The sequence below is a fragment of the Daphnia carinata genome, chromosome 2 (genome assembly GCF_022539665.2).
Source record: "Daphnia carinata strain CSIRO-1 chromosome 2, CSIRO_AGI_Dcar_HiC_V3, whole genome shotgun sequence".
NCBI lineage: Eukaryota > Metazoa > Arthropoda > Branchiopoda > Diplostraca > Daphniidae > Daphnia > Daphnia carinata.
In genome coordinates this window covers 6,727,549-6,746,808 of record NC_081332.1, presented here as the reverse complement: position 1 = coordinate 6,746,808, position 19,260 = coordinate 6,727,549, and the positions used below count along the sequence as shown (strand labels likewise).

The following is a 19,260-nucleotide window of genomic DNA, read 5'->3' as shown; positions in this document are numbered from 1 at the left end:
TCAACTGTGAACTTCAATGTTTGTTAAATCCTTAACTGTTTGCACAGCAATAAGCTCATGAAATTTGCACAAATACAGAAACCTCTTCAGTTCAAAAGGGAAAAAAAGAATGTTAACATCGGCAACCAGACAAATGTTTTTACCAGCATCAACAATCTAGCGGCTTTAAGAGATAACTCTTCCTTTTTTTCAAATTTAAATGTTTCTATATCTGTCTATTGCATCATATTAACGGTCCAATTCTATTCAAAATCAAAAATTGGATGGAATAAGCAAACTAGTTTACGAAATCTGCCACTTCGTAATTCGCTTAACTTGTCCGCAACTCGCATATTGCATACCTACGTACATATTACAGAAGTTTTCTGGTGGATATGAATCGCATCTTTACCCTTTTAAAACCGTTCTTGATAGTGTGGCTGGTTTTCCTAACAAGATGCAATGTATTTACAAACATATTCACAAACTCAAGATAACGATAGCAAATTGGTTTCAGCGATCACTTAGCAGTTTGCCACTTTCTCCAATTGAAACAATATAATAATCTAGCAATTTGGGCGGAACAAAATTATTTCACGTATTCCATGGATTCATCGGGAGCCCACATTCAAGAGCCCATGAGCAATAAAATTGGGAATATTTCCTCAGTGGTCCGCTAAATTCATTATAAAAATTGCAAACGAATACAAACATACTTCCATTCACTCAGCACAGCTGTATGGTAACGTCGCGGAATCCTACTGCTCTTCTCATCATGTTTCCGACTCGGGTGGGAAAGTGACGTAATAAGGTGTTGGGGGATAAAAGCTGGAGCGGCTGGCTAAGCCTAGAGCAGAACGCGGATGATGCTGCGGAGGCGACCCTATTTTCCTTGAAATGGGTACGCTGTAGATGGAGCCAGCGACACCGCGACTGTTTGACGGAGCGCATGGAGGTAAAGGTAAAGGTAACGAAGGCAATGCTGGTAAGCCGGCTAGCGACTGAAGCGAAGGTGGGCCGTGCAAAGCATGGCCAGGATACCCTGGCAGACAGTGGCACAACATTGGGTGCCCACTACTAGGGCCCACGCAAGTACACTTGTCATGTCTAAGAGCTAAAGCTCCAGCCATGGGACCGCCACGGTAAGGTGCGGCCGATCGGAGTCGAACCAAACATATAATGATGATCAGAAGAGCAACGAATGCAACTACACCACCCACTATACCGATAATTACGGCGTCCATGTGATGTAGCCCTGGACTGCCCGGTCCGGACGCAGTCTCTGCGCGAGCATTACTCCCGTATTTTTGCTCCGGGTATCGCCGATCTTTACTAATAATGTTGTTCCGCACGTTAGAATCGCTGGAGACGTGTGTGTCTTCATTTTCATTATACCAAATGATTTCCGGCTCACCCTCCGTTATGTTTGGTGCACTAGGGACCGGTGAGGAGTACGTAGGCGTGAATAAAGGGCGACTGGGTCTAGCAGCAACCACTACGTCAATCACGTCGACATCTTTCAGAGTGTTTTCTGTTTCAGAAGATGGAACCACCACTTCGCCCCGTCCAAGCCCGTCGCAGCTTAAATCTTCTTCGGCCATATCAATTAAGCGAATGCCTAAAAGAGCAGCTGGTCCGCTACACCTTACATCTGCCAGCTCTTGTGGCAAACTTAGTATCAAATCATCGTTGATAGAACTACTGCTATCATTCGCGTCCTCATTCGTAATATCTTCGTAGTTAATGGTAACAACAAATACCTCTCCATCTACTGCTGTGACTGGTAATTCTTCCGTGCTGGTTGTTACACCACTTTGCATGCTCTGCGGATGCTGGGTCGAAAGCGATGTTGCGTTCTTCACTTCAACTTCGTTGTTGCCAAATTTAAACGCAACCAAATCATTAGCCTGCTGGTTATTGGTAACAAGTGGGACAGTATCGTTGCTATGCGTAGGTCGACCAAGGGGGCCACTACTAGCCGACACCCGAACCAGAATACTTGACGAATCATCTAATTGAATTTGTCTCGGCCTGCGCCGAGATCGAAATCCCTTTTGTGGCACGTGAGCCTTCAGCCATCGACGAAAAGGCCGGGCATTGCAGTCACAGATAATGGGGTTCTTGCGAACACCGCGTAGCTCAAGAAACTGGCGATGATTGTCAGCAGCTGTCAAGAACTGGGGGCTGAAAACTGGAAGCTGCGTACCGGATAAATCCAACGTCAATTCGGTCGACATAGGTACTGGAAAAAGAAGTGAAGCAGGCAAACTGGTGACGGCCGTGTCGTGAAGAGCAAAAAGAATGCGAGGGCTGGTCAACCCTGCTAGCGTGGCAGGAGAGATAGAACGCAGAACGCCCCTGCCGTGGACGTGAATTTCGCGGATTCTGGGCAGAAAAGCAGGAGCTAATTGGTCCTGTAATGTTGGTTCGGTGATCTCAATGTCCACTCGTTCGAGTGTCGTAATGTGCTGTAAAATGTTGCGCGACTGAAGCGATTCCAGACGTGGCAGGCCATAAAGTTTGAGATGACGCAAGTTTGGCAGGCTGGAAAATGCCTGACTATCTATTCTTGTGCACGAAGCTAGATCAACTAGCTCCAGCGTTTCCAGTGATGATAAATTTGAAAGATCTCCCTTGACTATCTGACCGATTGGATTGCCAGATAAAATCAATTTCTTTAGGAAAATCATTCGAGACCAAATGTTGAGAAGGCCGGAGCCGCTACCTAAGATTTGGTTGTTGGAAAGATCCAGCATCTCTAGCAACGTAGGGCGTTGAAAAACTGTTTCGTTAAGGTTGTCCAGCTTGTTCGACGAAAGATTCAGTCGCCGCAAGAACGGCGTCTCTAAAACAGGTATCCGTGAAATCCCAGTAGCAGCCATATTGAGATCCTTCACCTTCTTCGGCTCACTAAGTACGTTATGAATAGATTCTTCAGTCAGGGGGTTGACAGACAGATCGAGGGTCTTAATTGTAACAAGAATGTTGCTGTCCGCCGGGATGACACGCAAGCGGTTACTAGCCAAGTTCAAGTACTCCAGGTGAAAGAACTGCTTTTGTAACGCATCCATAGGCACCTCTTCAAAAAAGTTATGTCCCAGGTGAATGGACAATAGGCCATGAATCTTAGAGCGATCGAAGATGCTGGATGGAAGTGAGTTTAGGCGATTGTGTTCCAAATTCAAATGAAGCCGAGTGATACCGTGGAAGAGATTATCGGGCAGCGACCTCAACCGGTTGTAACTCATGTTTATCGTTTGAAGTTGTGTTGAATTGTGAAAAGCAGTAGGACTAACTCTATCTAGCAAATTGCGGCTAACGTCGATTGTTCGCAATTTGATGGCCCTTGCAACTAAGCCAGCCGGAAGCACCTTTAGTTTGTTGCGTGAAAGATCAAGCGTTTTAAGGGTTGATGACTGCTGCTGAAAGGCAAGTTCGTCGATCGAAGTAATCCTGTTGCGGGCAAGACTAACATATTCCAGCTTAGACCAATAGAAAAAGTCTCGAGCTGTAATGGTCGATAGTTTGTTGGCTGAGAGGTCGAGAACTTCAACCGGCATACTGGCATTGGTAGTGCGCGATAGACTTTTGGGCACACTCTCCAACTGATTATTGGCCAAAACAATTTTCCTAAGTTGGGGCAGGTTATCGAAAGCATTGGTGCGAATTTCGGCAATTTGATTTCGGCTGAGCTGTAGGAGGCGTAGTTGAGGCAGTTGGCTGAACGTTCTCGAATCAATTAACTGGATCAAGTTATCTTGCAGGTAAACGGCTCGCAAGTTAGCCAAGCCGTCAAATACACCAACAGCTAAAGTGGCCAAATTATTGCTGCGTAAATCAATCTGTCGGAGTCGGTAAAGGCCACGGAAGATGCCGCTAGGTACCAAGTCGATACCGTTGTGACTGACATTGAGTGCAATCAGTTGCGTCATCTTGGAAAATTGGCCGCGTTTCAGCGCCGTTAGATTATTGTGGTCCAGTTTGAGAGTCTGAACTTGAGGAAGGTCTAGTGCCTCCAATTCACTGATCCTGTTTCGACCCAAGTCCAGTTCTTGTAGAGACGGTGCTAGACTACGGAAAGTGCTGGCTTGTATGGCGGTTAGTTGGTTGCCACGCAACTCTAGTCGCCGCAAAGACTTTATGGGCAGGAAGGCTTCTTCCGGTAGTTCCCTAATAACGTTGTAGGAAAGCGACAGATGTTGCAGCTCGGTGGTAGAACCAAAGAGCTGACCCGAAACGACGGCGATCCGGTTGAAAGAGAGCGACAGCCGGCGCAGTTTGGTTACGTGGCGCAAGGCGGACTGCGGCACCACTAGGATACCATTGTCGTCCAGGTATAGGTCTTCCAGCTGGTCCAATCCTCGGAAAGCATCATCTTCCACCTGATAATAATAATATTCAAAAATTCCTATAAGCATTTTTTTTTGTCGTATTTAGAACAAGTACAGTTGTGTTGACTTAACCGTACCAACTGTTAAGTTGGGCAAAGACGATTTAATAATTTTTGTACGTGTCAAAATATTTAACAATGATTGACTGTGATATCTTGAAAGGAAGCACATTATTTGCATGGGCTTCGTTGTCTTAGTTGCTTACCAATACCAGGCGCTACGCTGTAACTTTTTAATTTGTTTATTTTCTTTTACCTTTCGAAGAGTGTTAACACTAAACTGCAATGTCTTCAGACGGCTCATTCGAGAAAGCGTGCCATTAGGCAATTCAGCAATATTGTTCCTAGAGACGTCCAGGTATTCTAGGCTTGGAAGTTCTCCCAAAGCACCGCTATCCAAATTCTAGTCGTTCAATAAAATGTACTGCCTATAATGAGGCTATCAAAGTCTGGATATTGTCATATGTGCAACGTACCTGAATAAGATTGGCCGATAATGATAGTCTCTTGAGGGAAGGCAAACCAGTCAAAGATGTTGGAATTGAAGACAAAAAATTGTTGCTCAGGTCGACGTCTTGCAGCACGGGTACGTCTATATCCGCGGAGCGCGTCACATCCGTAAGAGAAAAGGACTAATTTCTGATAAAAGATAATCGCGTATTCGCCTGTGTACCTTGGAAGAGTCTTTCTGACAAGCGAGAAATTTTATTGAAGCTCAGATCCATTTTTTGAAGTTGAGACAGTCCTTTGAGAGCTGTCATGTCGATATTAGCAATAACGTTGCGCGACATGTTCAGCAAGCGGAGAGAAGTCTGTAAGGCAAATGCCTCATTTCCAATTGCACCTATATAAAGAAAAATTTGTTTATTCTTTAAGTTAAGAGGTATACCGATACAGCTAAGAAAAAAATTAGAGTTTAAACTTAAAAGGAAAAATTGTAAAATTTGAAATGCCACGTTTAAATTCAAAACGATATTTTTAGTAGGGCTTCATATACTTTATTCTTACGTAATTTGGTTTTTGCTTAATTATATAGTTCTTTTGATTTTATTAATTTTATTCAAATCTGAACACGAAACGACATCCTACCACAAAGACCACAGTCGTGACAATCTTTCGTTTTCACACACAGCTAAAGCAGTATAACGGTACAACCTGAAGACGACCCAGAGCATTGCTCTTTGCCATGGCCTTTGATCGTACAGCTGAGCTCACACAACTGGATTACTTCTGTATTAGTGCCTAGTTTGATTGCGTCAGAAGATGCTATATCACTGGCGAGCAATGACACGAATAAGTTTCATTCTTTCTACATTTACCTATAGTCTTGAACCCAGTCTTTTTATCCTCCGCCGATAGAAAAAATGATTCGGGTGTACAATATGCATCAACTGTTCCGTATGAGGTGGTTTTTCAAGTAATCAGTTTCACTTCCATACCAACCTTCGTTTCATTTGACGAAAAGCTATTTCAAGCATTGTTGTTGCCTTTTCAATCCCGACAGACCAATTTTGATGTATAACAAATTTCTATGATATGATTCCTATTCTGCTACATATAAGACGCTGAAGGACAATGAATGAATATCAGAACCTTAACGTATTAGAATTTTTGTTTCGTAATAGGTGAGATAGGTATACGGAAAATAGAGAATCTGGTCAAAGTTACCAATATTGTTGTGTTCCAAGTTCAAGCGCTGTAGAGTTTTCACCTCTTTCAAGGTGCCGGTTGGAACGCGTGTTAGACTGTTACGTTCCAGCCGTAACTCCTAAAAATAAATTTGCATAAACGCTGCATTAGAGTAAAAGAAAAATACTGCGTTCGGTTTACAGCACGAAAAGCAAATTTAAAAGAAACTAATGAAACAGAAAAAAAATATAAACAAACCTGCAGTTTATCACATCCTTTAAAAATGAAATCGTCTAGAGCTTTTAAATCGTTGTCGCTAAGATCGATGCGTTTCAATTGCTTGAGGTGATGGAATTCGGTCGTTGAAAAGATAGGGTTGAGCTGGTCCCCAAGCAAATTTTGACTGAGGTTGATTTCTTCAAGAGTGTCACCAATGCCGTCCAACAGTTTTTCCGTAATGAGGACTACGCCATTTTGAGACAGGTCCAATCGCTTCAGGGGCACATCACTAGCCGTAAAGAGTTGGGCAGGGAACGCCTGGTAACCAGTGAGGCGCTGTGAGAAACCGTGAATTCGGTAACGGTAGGGTAGGACAGGAAAGTCGCCGGGGAAGACCATTCGGTCACAGTTAATGTAGGTCCCGTTGTCGGGACCGCTTGAACAAGTGCATGGAAGGTCTAGGCCGCGCTTTGCCTCTGTGCACGGTCTCTCGAAAGGATTATCACTGGTGTAATCGTCGTTGTCCAGGTGTGGCAGGGCATTCAAGAACGGATTCGTCGGATTTGGCGTGTCACCCTTTGTTGAAGCTAGGTTTAGCAATACATAAACGCATACCAGGAAACGTATCCGTTGCACTGTGTTGAACAGATTATTCTTTTTCCCCATTTTGGCCTGAGGTGGTGTTACCCTAAACGAGAATAAAGCCGATAAAGATTAAACGAAAAAAAAAAACATCATAAAAAAATCAGAAACTAAGTAAACGTGAAGACAACATTACAATAATTCCCACAGTTCAAGTCATCTAGAAGGACTGGCGGATAAACGAGAAAAAAAATCAGCTCAACTGTAGTTTTTATATCACTGTTTTCTGATGCCGCTTAGATTATCATCAAAGAAAGTCTACCTAAAGGAGCCATATGATCATAAAACATGATCAGGTCGTCACATCTATCAGTTCAGTTAAAGCCGAAAATTGGCAAGTCGATAAAGCGAAATAAACTTAGGGATCTGTGTAAGAATTCTTGCTCACGACATCTCTTGGGAATACTTCGCTAATGCCAGGTTTTGTTTAGAGCGAATATATTAATTCGCTCTAGAAAAAACTGAAAGATTCTAATGATCTGCTATCAAAGTCAACGTAGAGATCACATAATTCCTGGCAGATAAAATGTTTTGATGGAAAGGTGCTATGGGCTGCTTCAGTGTTTTTAGAACAGAAACAGAAAAAAGGCATCAACGAGATTGGAAGTATGAATAAAACGGAGATAATGCTTAGCGGCTGAACGCAGGTAAGACGTGGAAGGTCGAAAATTGTTGCTTCGTATAGTGTGCTTGCGTATAGTGCCACTTATTCGAAAGAGTGCATCCAATTCGTCAACAACTGTTCCCATATCCTGAAAGCAGATTTTCATGGGTACAAAACTACTTATCGAGTTGTATAAAATTGTAGAATCATTAGTGATTCTGGGATCAGAAAGTGATTGTTTTGTCACCATTGAACTAAAAAATTCTAATTTTTTTGCTAAAAACATGTAATCCTTATTGGAAACTGTGATTCTTCAAACCAAAATTACACTTTGGCAAGTGCACGACATTTTTACGAATTTACACCCCGGCAAAATTCTTTGTGCAATCACCGACAATATCTGTTCCATATCCGCTTTTTCCAGTCTGACCCAATAACTGAAGCCAGACAGGTAGCAACAGAAACGCACACCATACTGTTTTCACTATGAACCATATCAAGAAACTCGCAGCCAAACCGAAAACAGTAAAGACACATTATACATAGAAAGACGTAGGCGAGACATGCGTACGCATTTTCCACGTCGAGCAATCGCGCTGCGTGCAATGAACCCACGGCATTTATATCCTTACGGATTTTCCTTAACCGTTTTCCAATGTTCAATAGAAGCTTACGGCACAGGCTATGGTTGCTACTCGGGCAAAAATGCAGAGTCACGAGAAATCCAGTGGAAAGCGAATGACTTTGATAATATTGACTAGACTGCATCCTGTTAACTTTGTCTTCACTTATAAGTCGTACGTTTGAGGAGGCCGCTTAAGAATATGTGGTATGATTTACAACGCTCAAAACAAAAAAAGCTGGTAGGATTTAACTTATTTGGTGAAAGTCATATTTGCCACACACAACCTGTACTGTGCATGGTTGAGAACGTCGAATAAAAACGGCCTAGTTCTGAACTTTCTTATTGACTAACACGGAAGATGGTCCACGTTAAATCGTCGTCAATTTCTATGTTTATTTGCTAGGATGCGGAATAGACGATGATTAGAGTCCAGGCGAAACTCGTTGGCACGGAAATCCACTTGTCGACGTGGAAACCCGATTTCCACTGTTCAGTTCGAAGACAAGTTTGAGGAGCAGGCATGAGTGGGTGGGTGAATATGAAAAAGGCATGCTCATTTTCGGCGCAGGTATGTTGAGCTAGCTAAGAGGGGAAAAAAAGGCGTGGATAAAAACAAGTTGCCTGAGGGCGGGTCGTCGGCATCACAAGGTCTCGCATACGCACGTTTGTTCGTGTGTGAGCTCCGTTCATCCACAAGAGTTGGATGCCCGGTGGGGAAACTTTGCACTCGCCTGTTGGCTTTTGTTCCAAAATGCAACCTGCTGCTAGCTGAAAAACGTTGCATACCTACTACTACGAGGTAAAAGGAAAAGAAATCATCAAGATAAGCATTGCTACAGTTCGCTTGTACTGCAATCACAACCATAAACGTATAAATGCCTGTCTATGACTCGACCATAGTTTCACTGTCTTAGGGGCCAGCGTAACGGTGGAACGCATCTGGAACAACAACACAAGTCATCCTTCACGTTAACAACATCATTGAATAGTTTCTCTTTATATCTATTTGAACTGTAATGCGTTTCAAAGCATAATATTTTTGTTTCCAGCTTCTCGGATCAGGTCTTTCCCATACTTCTCTATGACGAAAAAGAAAATAAAACAAAACATTCTTTGGTTTGGCTTACGGCTAAAGACAGGAAATTCCGTTCGTTTGGGGAGAAAACGCTATGTCTCCCTCAGTTGTGAGTTCCACTAGATTCAAAACCGATCCATATTAGGACAGCTCGCGGAAGTAGAAAAGACGAAAGTAACTTCCGCGATTGGCACGTTAAATTATTAGCTAAATGGGAAAGCAATTTTTTTAGCAAAAGCTCGCATTCTTCACATTTGTACTAAGCCAAATTAGAAGGCTACATAATCTAACGGTGACAACTAAAAACTGCACCCTTTAAAGATAGAATATAGGCAGGTCTCTTTCAAAATATTGAACCCCGTTCTCTTTTTCACACCATATTGCATATACTAGACTCGATTACGATCATTGCGTAATACGAACGTAAACTTCTTAATAGCGACGTATCGTATTAACACCAATGTTGAACTTGAGCTCATGCAAACTTAAGAGCGTACCACTAAATATTTGTTTTGAACACCTAACCCTAGACGAACACAGGTATACACATGCCAATGAATCGTCGAAGTAAAACAATGGCTGTCATGGTAAGGAGGTGTTGTTTTTAAAGTCCATAATGTTGGCTCACTCAGGTCGAGTTGAAAAGACAAAATAATAAACTGCAATAACACCTCACAATCCACGTACTTGCCTTCACTTTGAAATTTTCTTCAGTTTTACGGTGAGGCCGCCCCCGCCTTTTGTCTAGAAATGCTTGGCTAGAGATAAATGAGCGGAAATTTTTCCACGCGCCGGCGATAATGCCTGGGAAAAGTGAGTTCACTAGCCTCGTTACAACAGCATTGAACGTGAACGAAATCATATTTATACTACAGGTTGGCCTCAGCAACGACGGGATACACGTTCTACCACGATTTCCGGTCCCACTCATACCTTCTTTTCTAACCAGCTATACACTTGTCTATGGCAAATGCAAAGCAAAAATCGCTAGTTTTCTAATACAACTGATTACGCGTGGATGCAAAAGAATTCCATAATATTACCTGTATTAAATCTATTGATCCCTTTTCGTGTGGAAGTAACTGATTGTCGAATTTCGGAACCAATCTACATTACTCAGGAAGTTTGAATAATTCCGGAATGCACCAAGAGAAAGAGGCCTATGGCAATCAGAATAACCGAGGCGAGCACCCACAACACAGAGGTATGCGTTCTTCAGAACTCGCTGGTAAGACTGCCAGCTGAAGACTACCTGACGCCTCATTCGGGCTAGGTAGAAGTAAATTCACCTGAGGCAAAGTGGTCAAACCCAATCCCCAGTCATCGTCCCCTCTACCTCTCGTCCTCCCTCCCCTTTTTTAAAGTTCTCTTCTCATTCGGTTCTCTCTTTACGCTCTTTTGGTTTTTCTTACCTCTAGGGCGATCCGTTAGGAAACAAGAAAAAAAATTCTCACTATAAGGTTGAACCTCGTGAGCAAGACGAAAGAAAAAAGGCAAAAAACGAAAGAACTGAGCAACGCTTGCAAAATATCACTGAGTGGACCAGACACTTCACTTTCCACTACTGCTCGTTCTAAAAGTTCGAATGTGAGTCCTCCAGGAAAAGCATCTTTTAACTGCAGCTCTTCGCCAAACGCTAAGAAAAACTCCAACACCATAATGAAATCGACGAAAATTCCATTGGGAATAGCACATTGAACAGGCGTTGGCGAAGGCAAATCTTTAAGGTCATCGCATTCCAAATCTTCACGAATTTTGTTCCATTCCTAAATTTCATCGGAATATAAAACAAAATCGGTATTTTTCGAACAATTTTTTAAATTTACCTTAATGTTTTTAGCCATAACTCGCTTTTCTTCCTTTTTTTTTTCTTTTACTAGTAACTTTTCATCGACCTTTTGCTGTTTCCGTAGATCAGCAATTTGCCGCAGACTTTCACGTTCTTCGCGAATTCTAACAAAGAAATGAGATAATTAAACAACTTATTAGTCAAAAAAAAAAAGGGGAAAAAAAAATTTAATAAAAAAAGAGGGAGGGGGAGACATAGTAGTAATGATTTTTAAATTACTTGATGAATTCCTTGGCCAAAGCTTCATCGTCCAACTTTGGACTTTTGGTAGCAGATTTTGCATTCCGTGTGGTCTGGTTGGCCTTTTTTGCTTGGCGTTTCTTTTCCCGGTGTACTCTTACGGTTACTGTCTTTGTCACTGGATGGGGTTTTGGGTGTTTTAGGTGTTTTAGGTGTTTTAGCTGCTTTGGGTGTCTCACCTCCCTTGCTAGTTGACAAACTTTTGTTGACTTTCTTTACAGCCCTTTTTTCTTCAAACCTTGTTTTTCCACCAGTAAAAATCTCGTGTGTATTTGACGGAGTCCATGTTCAACTTCTGATGCAGTCCACAATTACCTAAAAATAAATGTAAAATTGTGAAGTGTGAAATTGTGTTATTATAACTAAGGAAAAGAAGGAGATGCAAGAAAATAAACGACATACCATGTGAATAGCGACATACTGTGTGAATAGGTTCAACAGTTCCGCATCTATCATCAACAATTTCCCTAACTTGATATTTAAATAATTAAGTCGGAAGGCCATACTGATCTAGCATTAACAATTTGTCCTCTGTGCTCAGTTCATCATCTGGTTTTGCTTGTACTGTTCATGTTCTTGAATAGTTGGAGGCACAACCTGGAGCACTTGTGCAGGATACCACTTGGAACGAAGAACTGCTTCCACATGCTCATTTTTGAGGTAGCTGTCTTCATAAAGTAATAAACATCATCACATGCTTCATTGACTTTCCCTCTGCATGTTCGGGATGCTACAAGAAGTAAGAGTTGCCTCAACTATTGACAAGAAAGGTTAGTTGGTGTTCTATCAATGCAAGAAAAAACAAATACCTCTAATGTAATGACACTAACAGATTGCAGTGCCTTTTTTTTCACTTTCAATGGCTTCTTGGTACGTCCAATTGCTTTTTGCAGTCAAGGAACATGACCATACCAGGCAATTGCAAAGAATGGTCCTCTCAAAAAATGCTCTGAAAACGTAACAAACATAGCACATGTTGAACATGGCCACGGGCGGCGCTACGTTCCACTTTCCACTGTTTTTTCCACTCGTTGCAATTCTGCATTAGTTACCAAACAGTGGAGAGTGGAGCTCCATTTGGGGTATTAGGCCCCTCTGGCAATTGAGTTTTCAGCGCACGGGGTATAGCGCGTTGCGTGGCCGTTATTATAGTAGGCCATTGTCCGGACGAATATCAAGTGTGGCGATTGAGGAACGAACGGTTGGCGACGTAGAAGCGGCATGGCGTTTGATCATACAGCACTCTGCACTGCACAAGTTTAGAACTATAGTTTTCCGTGAAGAGATGAGCACAGAATGCCAACACAGTGTTTTAACATCAGATGTTAGAAAGTAAAAATGATTAAAACTTGAAGGGAAGACTGGATAGCAATAGTCCCAGACGAATCCCACAATCATACACGAAAGACGATCTGATTACGACAGTGCGGGACAAAAAGCCAACGTTACCGTTAGAAACCACCAAAATGCACCGGGAGAAAACAAGAGCCAAAAGTCTCATCCAAAAAGACGGCTAGCTTAGCGCTGACGTTGGACTGAAAGTTGTAGAATTACTTTACCTGTCTACTGTATGATGTTATCAGTACAATATAAGCAGTTAAGTAATTCGTTAGGGTTTCCTTCTTGCATCTGTGGCTATTTTTCGAAATCCGCGTGGATTCGACCCTACTTTATTAGAAGCAGGCGACAACCGCGAATCAGCGCCATTGGATATAAAAAAACAAGTGAAACTCGGAGCGCGAGTCTTTGTTTGAATCGTGTTGCCGTACAGAGGGCGCCAAAAAAAGGTAAGCCCTTGTGAAAAGCGGTTGGCTATACGAGGTATGAAGAGGGTTAAAGGTAATGATTTTCAGCGATCCATTCCTTTACGATAGTTATACGCATAGAGTAACATACCCCACCCAAAAAAAAAAAATCGGTTGCTATGTTGTGACTGTTTGTGCTACGCTGTACGCAATTTTTTTTCATGAATTTCGCGTCACTACTGTTGATTTGGTATGCTGAGTATTTATATTATTTTTACAGATACGCGTAATGTTTTTAGAATTTTTTTCTTGGCGAACTGTAAAAGCTAGAACACAGCCGGAGAAACGTAAAGCGCAGTGACACATAAATTTGAAAAATCCTATTCTCCAAGCCCAAAAAGCTAGTAAGTATCTCAGTTAACAACGTGTGTCGTTATTGAACGATATTAGTGCAGTCGTTTTCTTCCTGATAATGCGTTATTGTTATAATGGAAGAACATATTTGTGTTGCACCTTTGGCGTTTCATTTCATGACACCATCGCCTTTTCTCTTCCCAAAGGAGATTCACGCATAATTCCTACTTTGATAACAAGTAAATGCCAATACTAGTTGGGAAAGCCAACAAGCGAAACATTCACTTGAAAAGACGAACATGATTGAAAAGCAAAAAAAAAAAAAAAAGTCGGCTGAACATGGATTATGTTGGAATGGGATCGCATCAGTAACCATGAACTATGTCCCCCTTTCGGGAGAATATGCCATGGAAATCTTTTGTTATTATCCCAGGTGCAACACATTCTACCACAGTTTCTTCTTTAAACGTAGCGGCATTTAAAATTATCAGTAAAACTTTCTTTGAGTTAACCTGATCTACTGCAGAAAATAAGAGAACCCCATCATCTTCCTCAATGGATTCAGGACGCGAAACGTAAACAGGTTCCGACGGACTAAATCCAGCTTTAGTCCATTGTTTTACTTCTCTGGTATACAGGTCCAATTTTAAGATCTATTTCGGATACCGAAAATTGTAGTTAAAATGTTTTAGCTTTACCAGGACGGATTTGCGTTTAATGTAGACATGTACTTGATTTAGGCTACCTTTTCTGATTCAGCGTAACCGTACAACTGCGAAATTCCGTAAACATACGTATGTATACTCTTTCCCATTTCTCGCGTAGTTTATTCGTGGAAGTTCTAAGCTCTGCTCCAGTAAACGTTCGCGTTCACAAAAGATTGTCTTATTTGATTGCCAGTATGATTTGCATTTTTATCCTTCCACTTCTACTAAATTTTTGCAGTCCTGAAAATCGTTATCTATAGGAGGCTGAGAAATTTTTTGATTAAGTTCTGATGACACTATGAGCCGTGTAAGTATAGTACCTCAACAGCTAACGGCAGTACGAAGCGAGTGTAATAAGTATTCGTAACGTCACCTCTATTCTCACGTAAGCTTTTCAGACTGAAACCAGTAAAAATCTGAAAAAGAATGAATCATTCCAAATAATAGCTGAGCTGACGATGTAGCACACGCTTACTGTGGCGTCCTTGCAATGTGAAATATCCATATTGATACAGCCATTTTTCTCGTAACAGTTTCCATGATGAAAGCAAAAGAAGGGTGGAGCCTCATAAACCGTTTCAACCAGTTCGCCAGTTTTTCTCTCCACCAGAAGGATGCGGCTCTTTTCCAGCGTGAAGGAAAGCTTGCTACAATTTTCGCTCCATCCAATCCACCGACCCCTTAAATAAAATGAATTTAGCGCAGCACAGCTTAGTTGGATGTTAAGGTACCCGCGGGAAATTCAATTATGTTGTAAATGGGTCCTTTTGATCCTATGGAATTTCCCATGTTATAAACGGTCCCATCCTCAAGAACGTGAGGGTGGGCAGTTGAATGGTTAACGGCCACTAGTTTGCTGATGTTACATCCTTAAAGTCGTTAAATAAAAAAAAAATATTCATTTTACGGATAATCAACCTTTTTTTCCAACGGTTTCAAGAGTTTCTGCATCAACTTGGTGAATTTGAGGAGTTTCAGTAAAGGCATACAGTTTGTCTCCTAGGTAACAAACGCTAACGCTACAATTGTCCGTTTTCTCCCTTTTGGTCACTGGTTCCAATCGTGCCATAAACCTATGGTTCAAATCAATACAACATTAAAGAATTTGCATCGCTTTACATTTAACGAAAAATATGGCACACCTTCCCCATAACGATTGACAGGGGTCGGGAAATGCAAACGTACCTAGAAGACATGACTGTCGGGAATTTTCCAAATTTCCTCCACTTTCCCCAAGGGTTTTTTTTCTCCCCAGCTTCAGTTTCCCCCTCTTGACCATCTTCGCGCCTACCCCTTCTTCTCCACCCTAAAACCACGCTACTTTTGGCCTTTCTTTTGTTTGTCGTATGTCTTTTGTTTTCGCTAATTTACTTCAGGCTCTCATGTGACCACCCAAGTCAGTCTCACTTAAAACCTCTCTCTGTTCAAGTGGTGCGTCACCCAGCACAATTCTCTCATGGCAATCTTAAGCCAAAATTCAAATACACAACGTAGAAAGTGAAAACCCTACCTTTCCTTTAACTCGAAAACTTAGTGTCAATCTTTAACCATCCCCATCTTCCAGGGATTTCTGTGAGAGATTCTCGACAATGACTTTAAAAGTAGAGATTTCTCATGGAACACATTAGATTTACCAAACTGATGCATGGTCAGCCGATTGGCGGCTTTAACTTCTTTGCAAGTGTCACTCTGCAGAATGCGGTTCTGGTAAGTCGCTTTCCTTGGCCATAGCCATTGATGGCAAAACGATGTATAACAGATAGCACGTCGAACAAGTGATTCATTTTTGTTTCTCCAATTCCAAATATTCCAGAACCGTTCCGTATTAAAGAACCTTCCAACCATTCTGGAATTTTACCTGAGGGCCGAAAAGCATGACAATATCAAAAGCTAATGATCGAAAAAAAACTTGTATAATGCAACTTACCAACTATCATCCCTTCGATGGGCGATTCGGTTTCCACGTCGAGGGTTCTAACCCATGAACTTGGATGTTCAATTTTTTCCGTCATATCTACAAATCGTTGCTAACGGAATAAAAATGTTAACCATATTATCAATTGTTTGGTGAGGACAAGTTGACGAACAAGTTTTTATTCCTTTTATCATAACGTACAATGACTAATAAAAATTACGTAAACATCGTTCGCATTACCATTTCAACGAGCTTTTTGCCGTGGTAGGAATGTACTGCAGTATGCTCTCTGAGAAAGTGCGTTCAATAATTTTAACTGTGAATCAGTAATTAAAATTGGCTGTAACGCTAACATTGTGGAAAACAGGCGACTTTCATTACTTTTGGACAGCCTGAAGGGCAACTAAAGTTTCTTTTCATATTGATGTTACACTAGAATAAATCATGGGTTTCTTTCATCGTTCCCAAACAACAATCCTGGTTACAAAGCAAACAACAAAGCAAACACCAAATACTGCGTGTCCTGAAACAGCACAAATTAAGAGCCATAGACGACTTTGCTATTATATTGTTGAATAACAATGTAAAACGATAAAAAAAGGAAGCGTCCATAGTAGCATGCAGTGCCGTTTCGGTACCCGAAAGGTGCCGTACATACCGGAAAGGCATCCGCACCGATTTCAGGCACCAAAACGGCACCAAAATGGTACCCGTTTGCAGGATACTAAGGCATCCTCAAGGCGGATATGAAAAGGATACCATTTCGGCACCCGAAACCTTCCGCAGATGACGGAGAGAGCCGACACACCTTTCGGGCACCAAATCGGCACCAAAATGGTACCCGTTTGCAGGATACCTAATAGTTACAACATTTTATTCGTCTGCTATAATTCTCAGTGGTTTTTTCTTTCGTAATTTATTTTAAATAAGTATTCACCTATTTTTTTTTGTACAGATTTACTCTAATTATTTATCCTAATTTTAATAAATAATAACCCTAGCAAATGAACACCGGCTGGAGATGCGTTTCAGCTGAGTCTTACATCTGCGTTTTGCGAATAAAGCGCAGATTTCAGACGTTAATTAAATCTGACAATAAATACGCGGTTTAAACGGATTCTAGGCTCAATTTTGTAAAACGACATTAATACTAGGCCTAAAAGCGTTTCTCGGACTCAGTTTAAACGTTTTTTTTCTGTTTGATTACAGTACGATGGTACCATTTAAATACGGTACATAAAAGGTAAAGGAAATGCGTACATACTCCGTATGTAATCCAATTATGTACTCGAACGAAATCCGTATACAAATAAGATTCTGTACCAAGTTTAAGTAAAAGTTATATTAAATATTGAAATACAAATCGGTGTTTTAGGAAGGAACCATTTTATTCAAAATTTTCACGCTTTTGTAAAATGTTTAGCGAAAAAGGCTGAAACAAAGAGAAGCAACCAAAATTTACAAAATTTACTGTTGCAGTTGTTGCAGTTGTTGATACTGTGGTTTCCCAATTTTCCAAGTTCCTAGCCAAAAGCTATGCAAACGTCCAGCCTTTTGTTATAATAATTAAAAAAAAATCTTTAACCCAGAAAATTTAAATGAAAATGATTATCTATGCTTTCCTGAATATTACTTGAAATGCTGAATGAGACTTGCTTTCAACGTTTGCTTTTGTACTTTCACCTGGTTTTCTCTTGCGACCTGTTGGTAATGGATGCTTTGTTGGTAGTTTCCTGGACATTGTTGCTAATTTGAAATGCAACACTAGGAAACATAAATATTAAATAAAAATTTAGAATGCTTTCAACGAAAATGTAAGCATGAATGACACGAGGCGTTCTTTGTGTTTTCATTGTAACACATTCACAAGCATTATGTATGTTAGAAAATGTTTACTTTTTCAGGATGTTAGGTTATTACTTATTAATAGTTACCTCTACAAGTTAGTTAATCCTCAGGTAGGTGATAATTTGCACAACAGAAACTATCAGCTTTTCAGAAGACAGGTTAACTAAATACTCGTCGCTATGCTTGACGATGACGCTATATCGCTCGACTTGCAAAAAACCTATTTTCGAGACGCCACCGCTAGGTTTTTCCATACAAGTTTGAGCTTTTATTGTTTTATCGTGGAATGAACTAGTCTCGCTAAACTATGAAACTATTCTGTGGGAAAACTGTGTAAGGAATAGATACTTATTTCAGTGTGCACCATAATGATGTAGTTTGCGCTTTAAAAAAAGTGTAGTTTTAGAAGAAAATGTTACGATACATATATTGGCATTGATATGGGACAACCAAATTGTATATTTTTCGCATTTATGTAATTTTATTTCGTAATTTTGAACAATTTAAGTATTTTTTATAATATGAATGTTCTAGATATTCTTAACACTAAAAAAATTGGTATCTGTCCACCCTTTTCCATAATTTATATTGATAATACTATTGGTTTTTTGTAATACAATTCAATAGGAAGACATAAAAATTCATTTCAACGAACGTCTTTCTGGTATGTTAGGGTGTTGTAACTGCTCCAAATAATGTTTCCTGCTTCACCACTTGTTTTCATGTATTACTTTGATATAGAGAAACGAAAACAGGCAACAAGACGCAAAATAATCTAGGATGAAATTCGTTAGAAATTCAGTTTGTCGTACGAAAATACAAAGCATAACAAAAAAAATAATAATTCAAGACCAAAACGGTTTCGAAACGGAAAATCCAAGCACAATGTTATCTATAACAACGGTACGCAAAAACTAGCCACCATACGCATTAAAACTGCAAATGGAAAAAGTCTAAACTTAGTATGCAAAACGAAATAACAAAAACTAAAATAAATTACTGGTGTACGACATTTGAACTGTTTTTATACGGATATTCCGTATAGATTTCAGTATAACGTTCCAATACCGAAATCAGACGGATTTCACTTACTAGGGAAGCAGACTGCTGGGGGTTCCATACTACCCTGCTTTGTGATAGGACTGGTTAGAACAGCTGTTGTCAATGTCAAGAATGGAGAAAAACAACAGGTGTTCAATGCATTGACAACAAAACATTGTATTCTTTGTGGACAAATGTGCTTCACCACTTTTAATATAAAAAAGAAACCTGGAACCTGCTCTTCAATCAAGCTCAGTGGGGCCACCAAAACGAAGTGAAACAATACAAATTCCTCGGAATCATCTTTGACGTTAGAATGTCATGAGAAATGCAGACCAACGTCATCATCAATGAAATGAACAGGAGGGCGAACGTAATACGAATGCTAACCTACGGAA

General features: G+C 40.7%; 1 protein-coding gene, 1 long non-coding RNA gene and 1 pseudogene across 3 annotated transcripts; all 3 read right to left on the bottom strand.

Annotated features, from left to right (window-relative positions):
- Positions 1–423: 423 nt before the first annotated feature.
- LOC130687034 (protein artichoke-like) lies at positions 424–10,428 on the bottom strand. 2 transcript variants are annotated; one of them, XM_057510192.2, is made up of 8 exons: positions 10,207–10,428; positions 9,851–10,124; positions 6,257–6,905; positions 6,038–6,137; positions 5,043–5,213; positions 4,846–4,961; positions 4,626–4,772; positions 424–4,361 (listed from the first exon to the last, which is right to left on the bottom strand). In XM_057510192.2, the coding sequence occupies exons 3-8, from the start codon at positions 6,881–6,883 to the stop codon at positions 753–755; spliced, it is 4,770 nt and encodes a 1,589-aa protein (XP_057366175.1). In that variant the 5' UTR covers positions 6,884–6,905; positions 9,851–10,124; positions 10,207–10,428; the 3' UTR covers positions 424–752. The 2 variants fall into 2 exon arrangements, with proteins under 2 accessions (XP_057366175.1, XP_057366173.1); XM_057510190.2 differs by lacking the exon at positions 9,851–10,124.
- A 3,209-nt stretch (positions 10,429–13,637) lies between these two features.
- LOC130687052 (retinoid isomerohydrolase-like) lies at positions 13,638–16,127 on the bottom strand (annotated as a pseudogene).
- Positions 16,128–17,398: 1,271 nt separating this feature from the next.
- On the bottom strand, positions 17,399–18,028 carry LOC130686536 (uncharacterized). The gene is made up of 3 exons (XR_008999921.1): positions 17,908–18,028; positions 17,607–17,737; positions 17,399–17,524 (listed from the first exon to the last, which is right to left on the bottom strand). It is a non-coding gene; the product is annotated as an uncharacterized LOC130686536 (long non-coding RNA).
- Between the last annotated feature and the right edge of the window lie 1,232 nt (positions 18,029–19,260).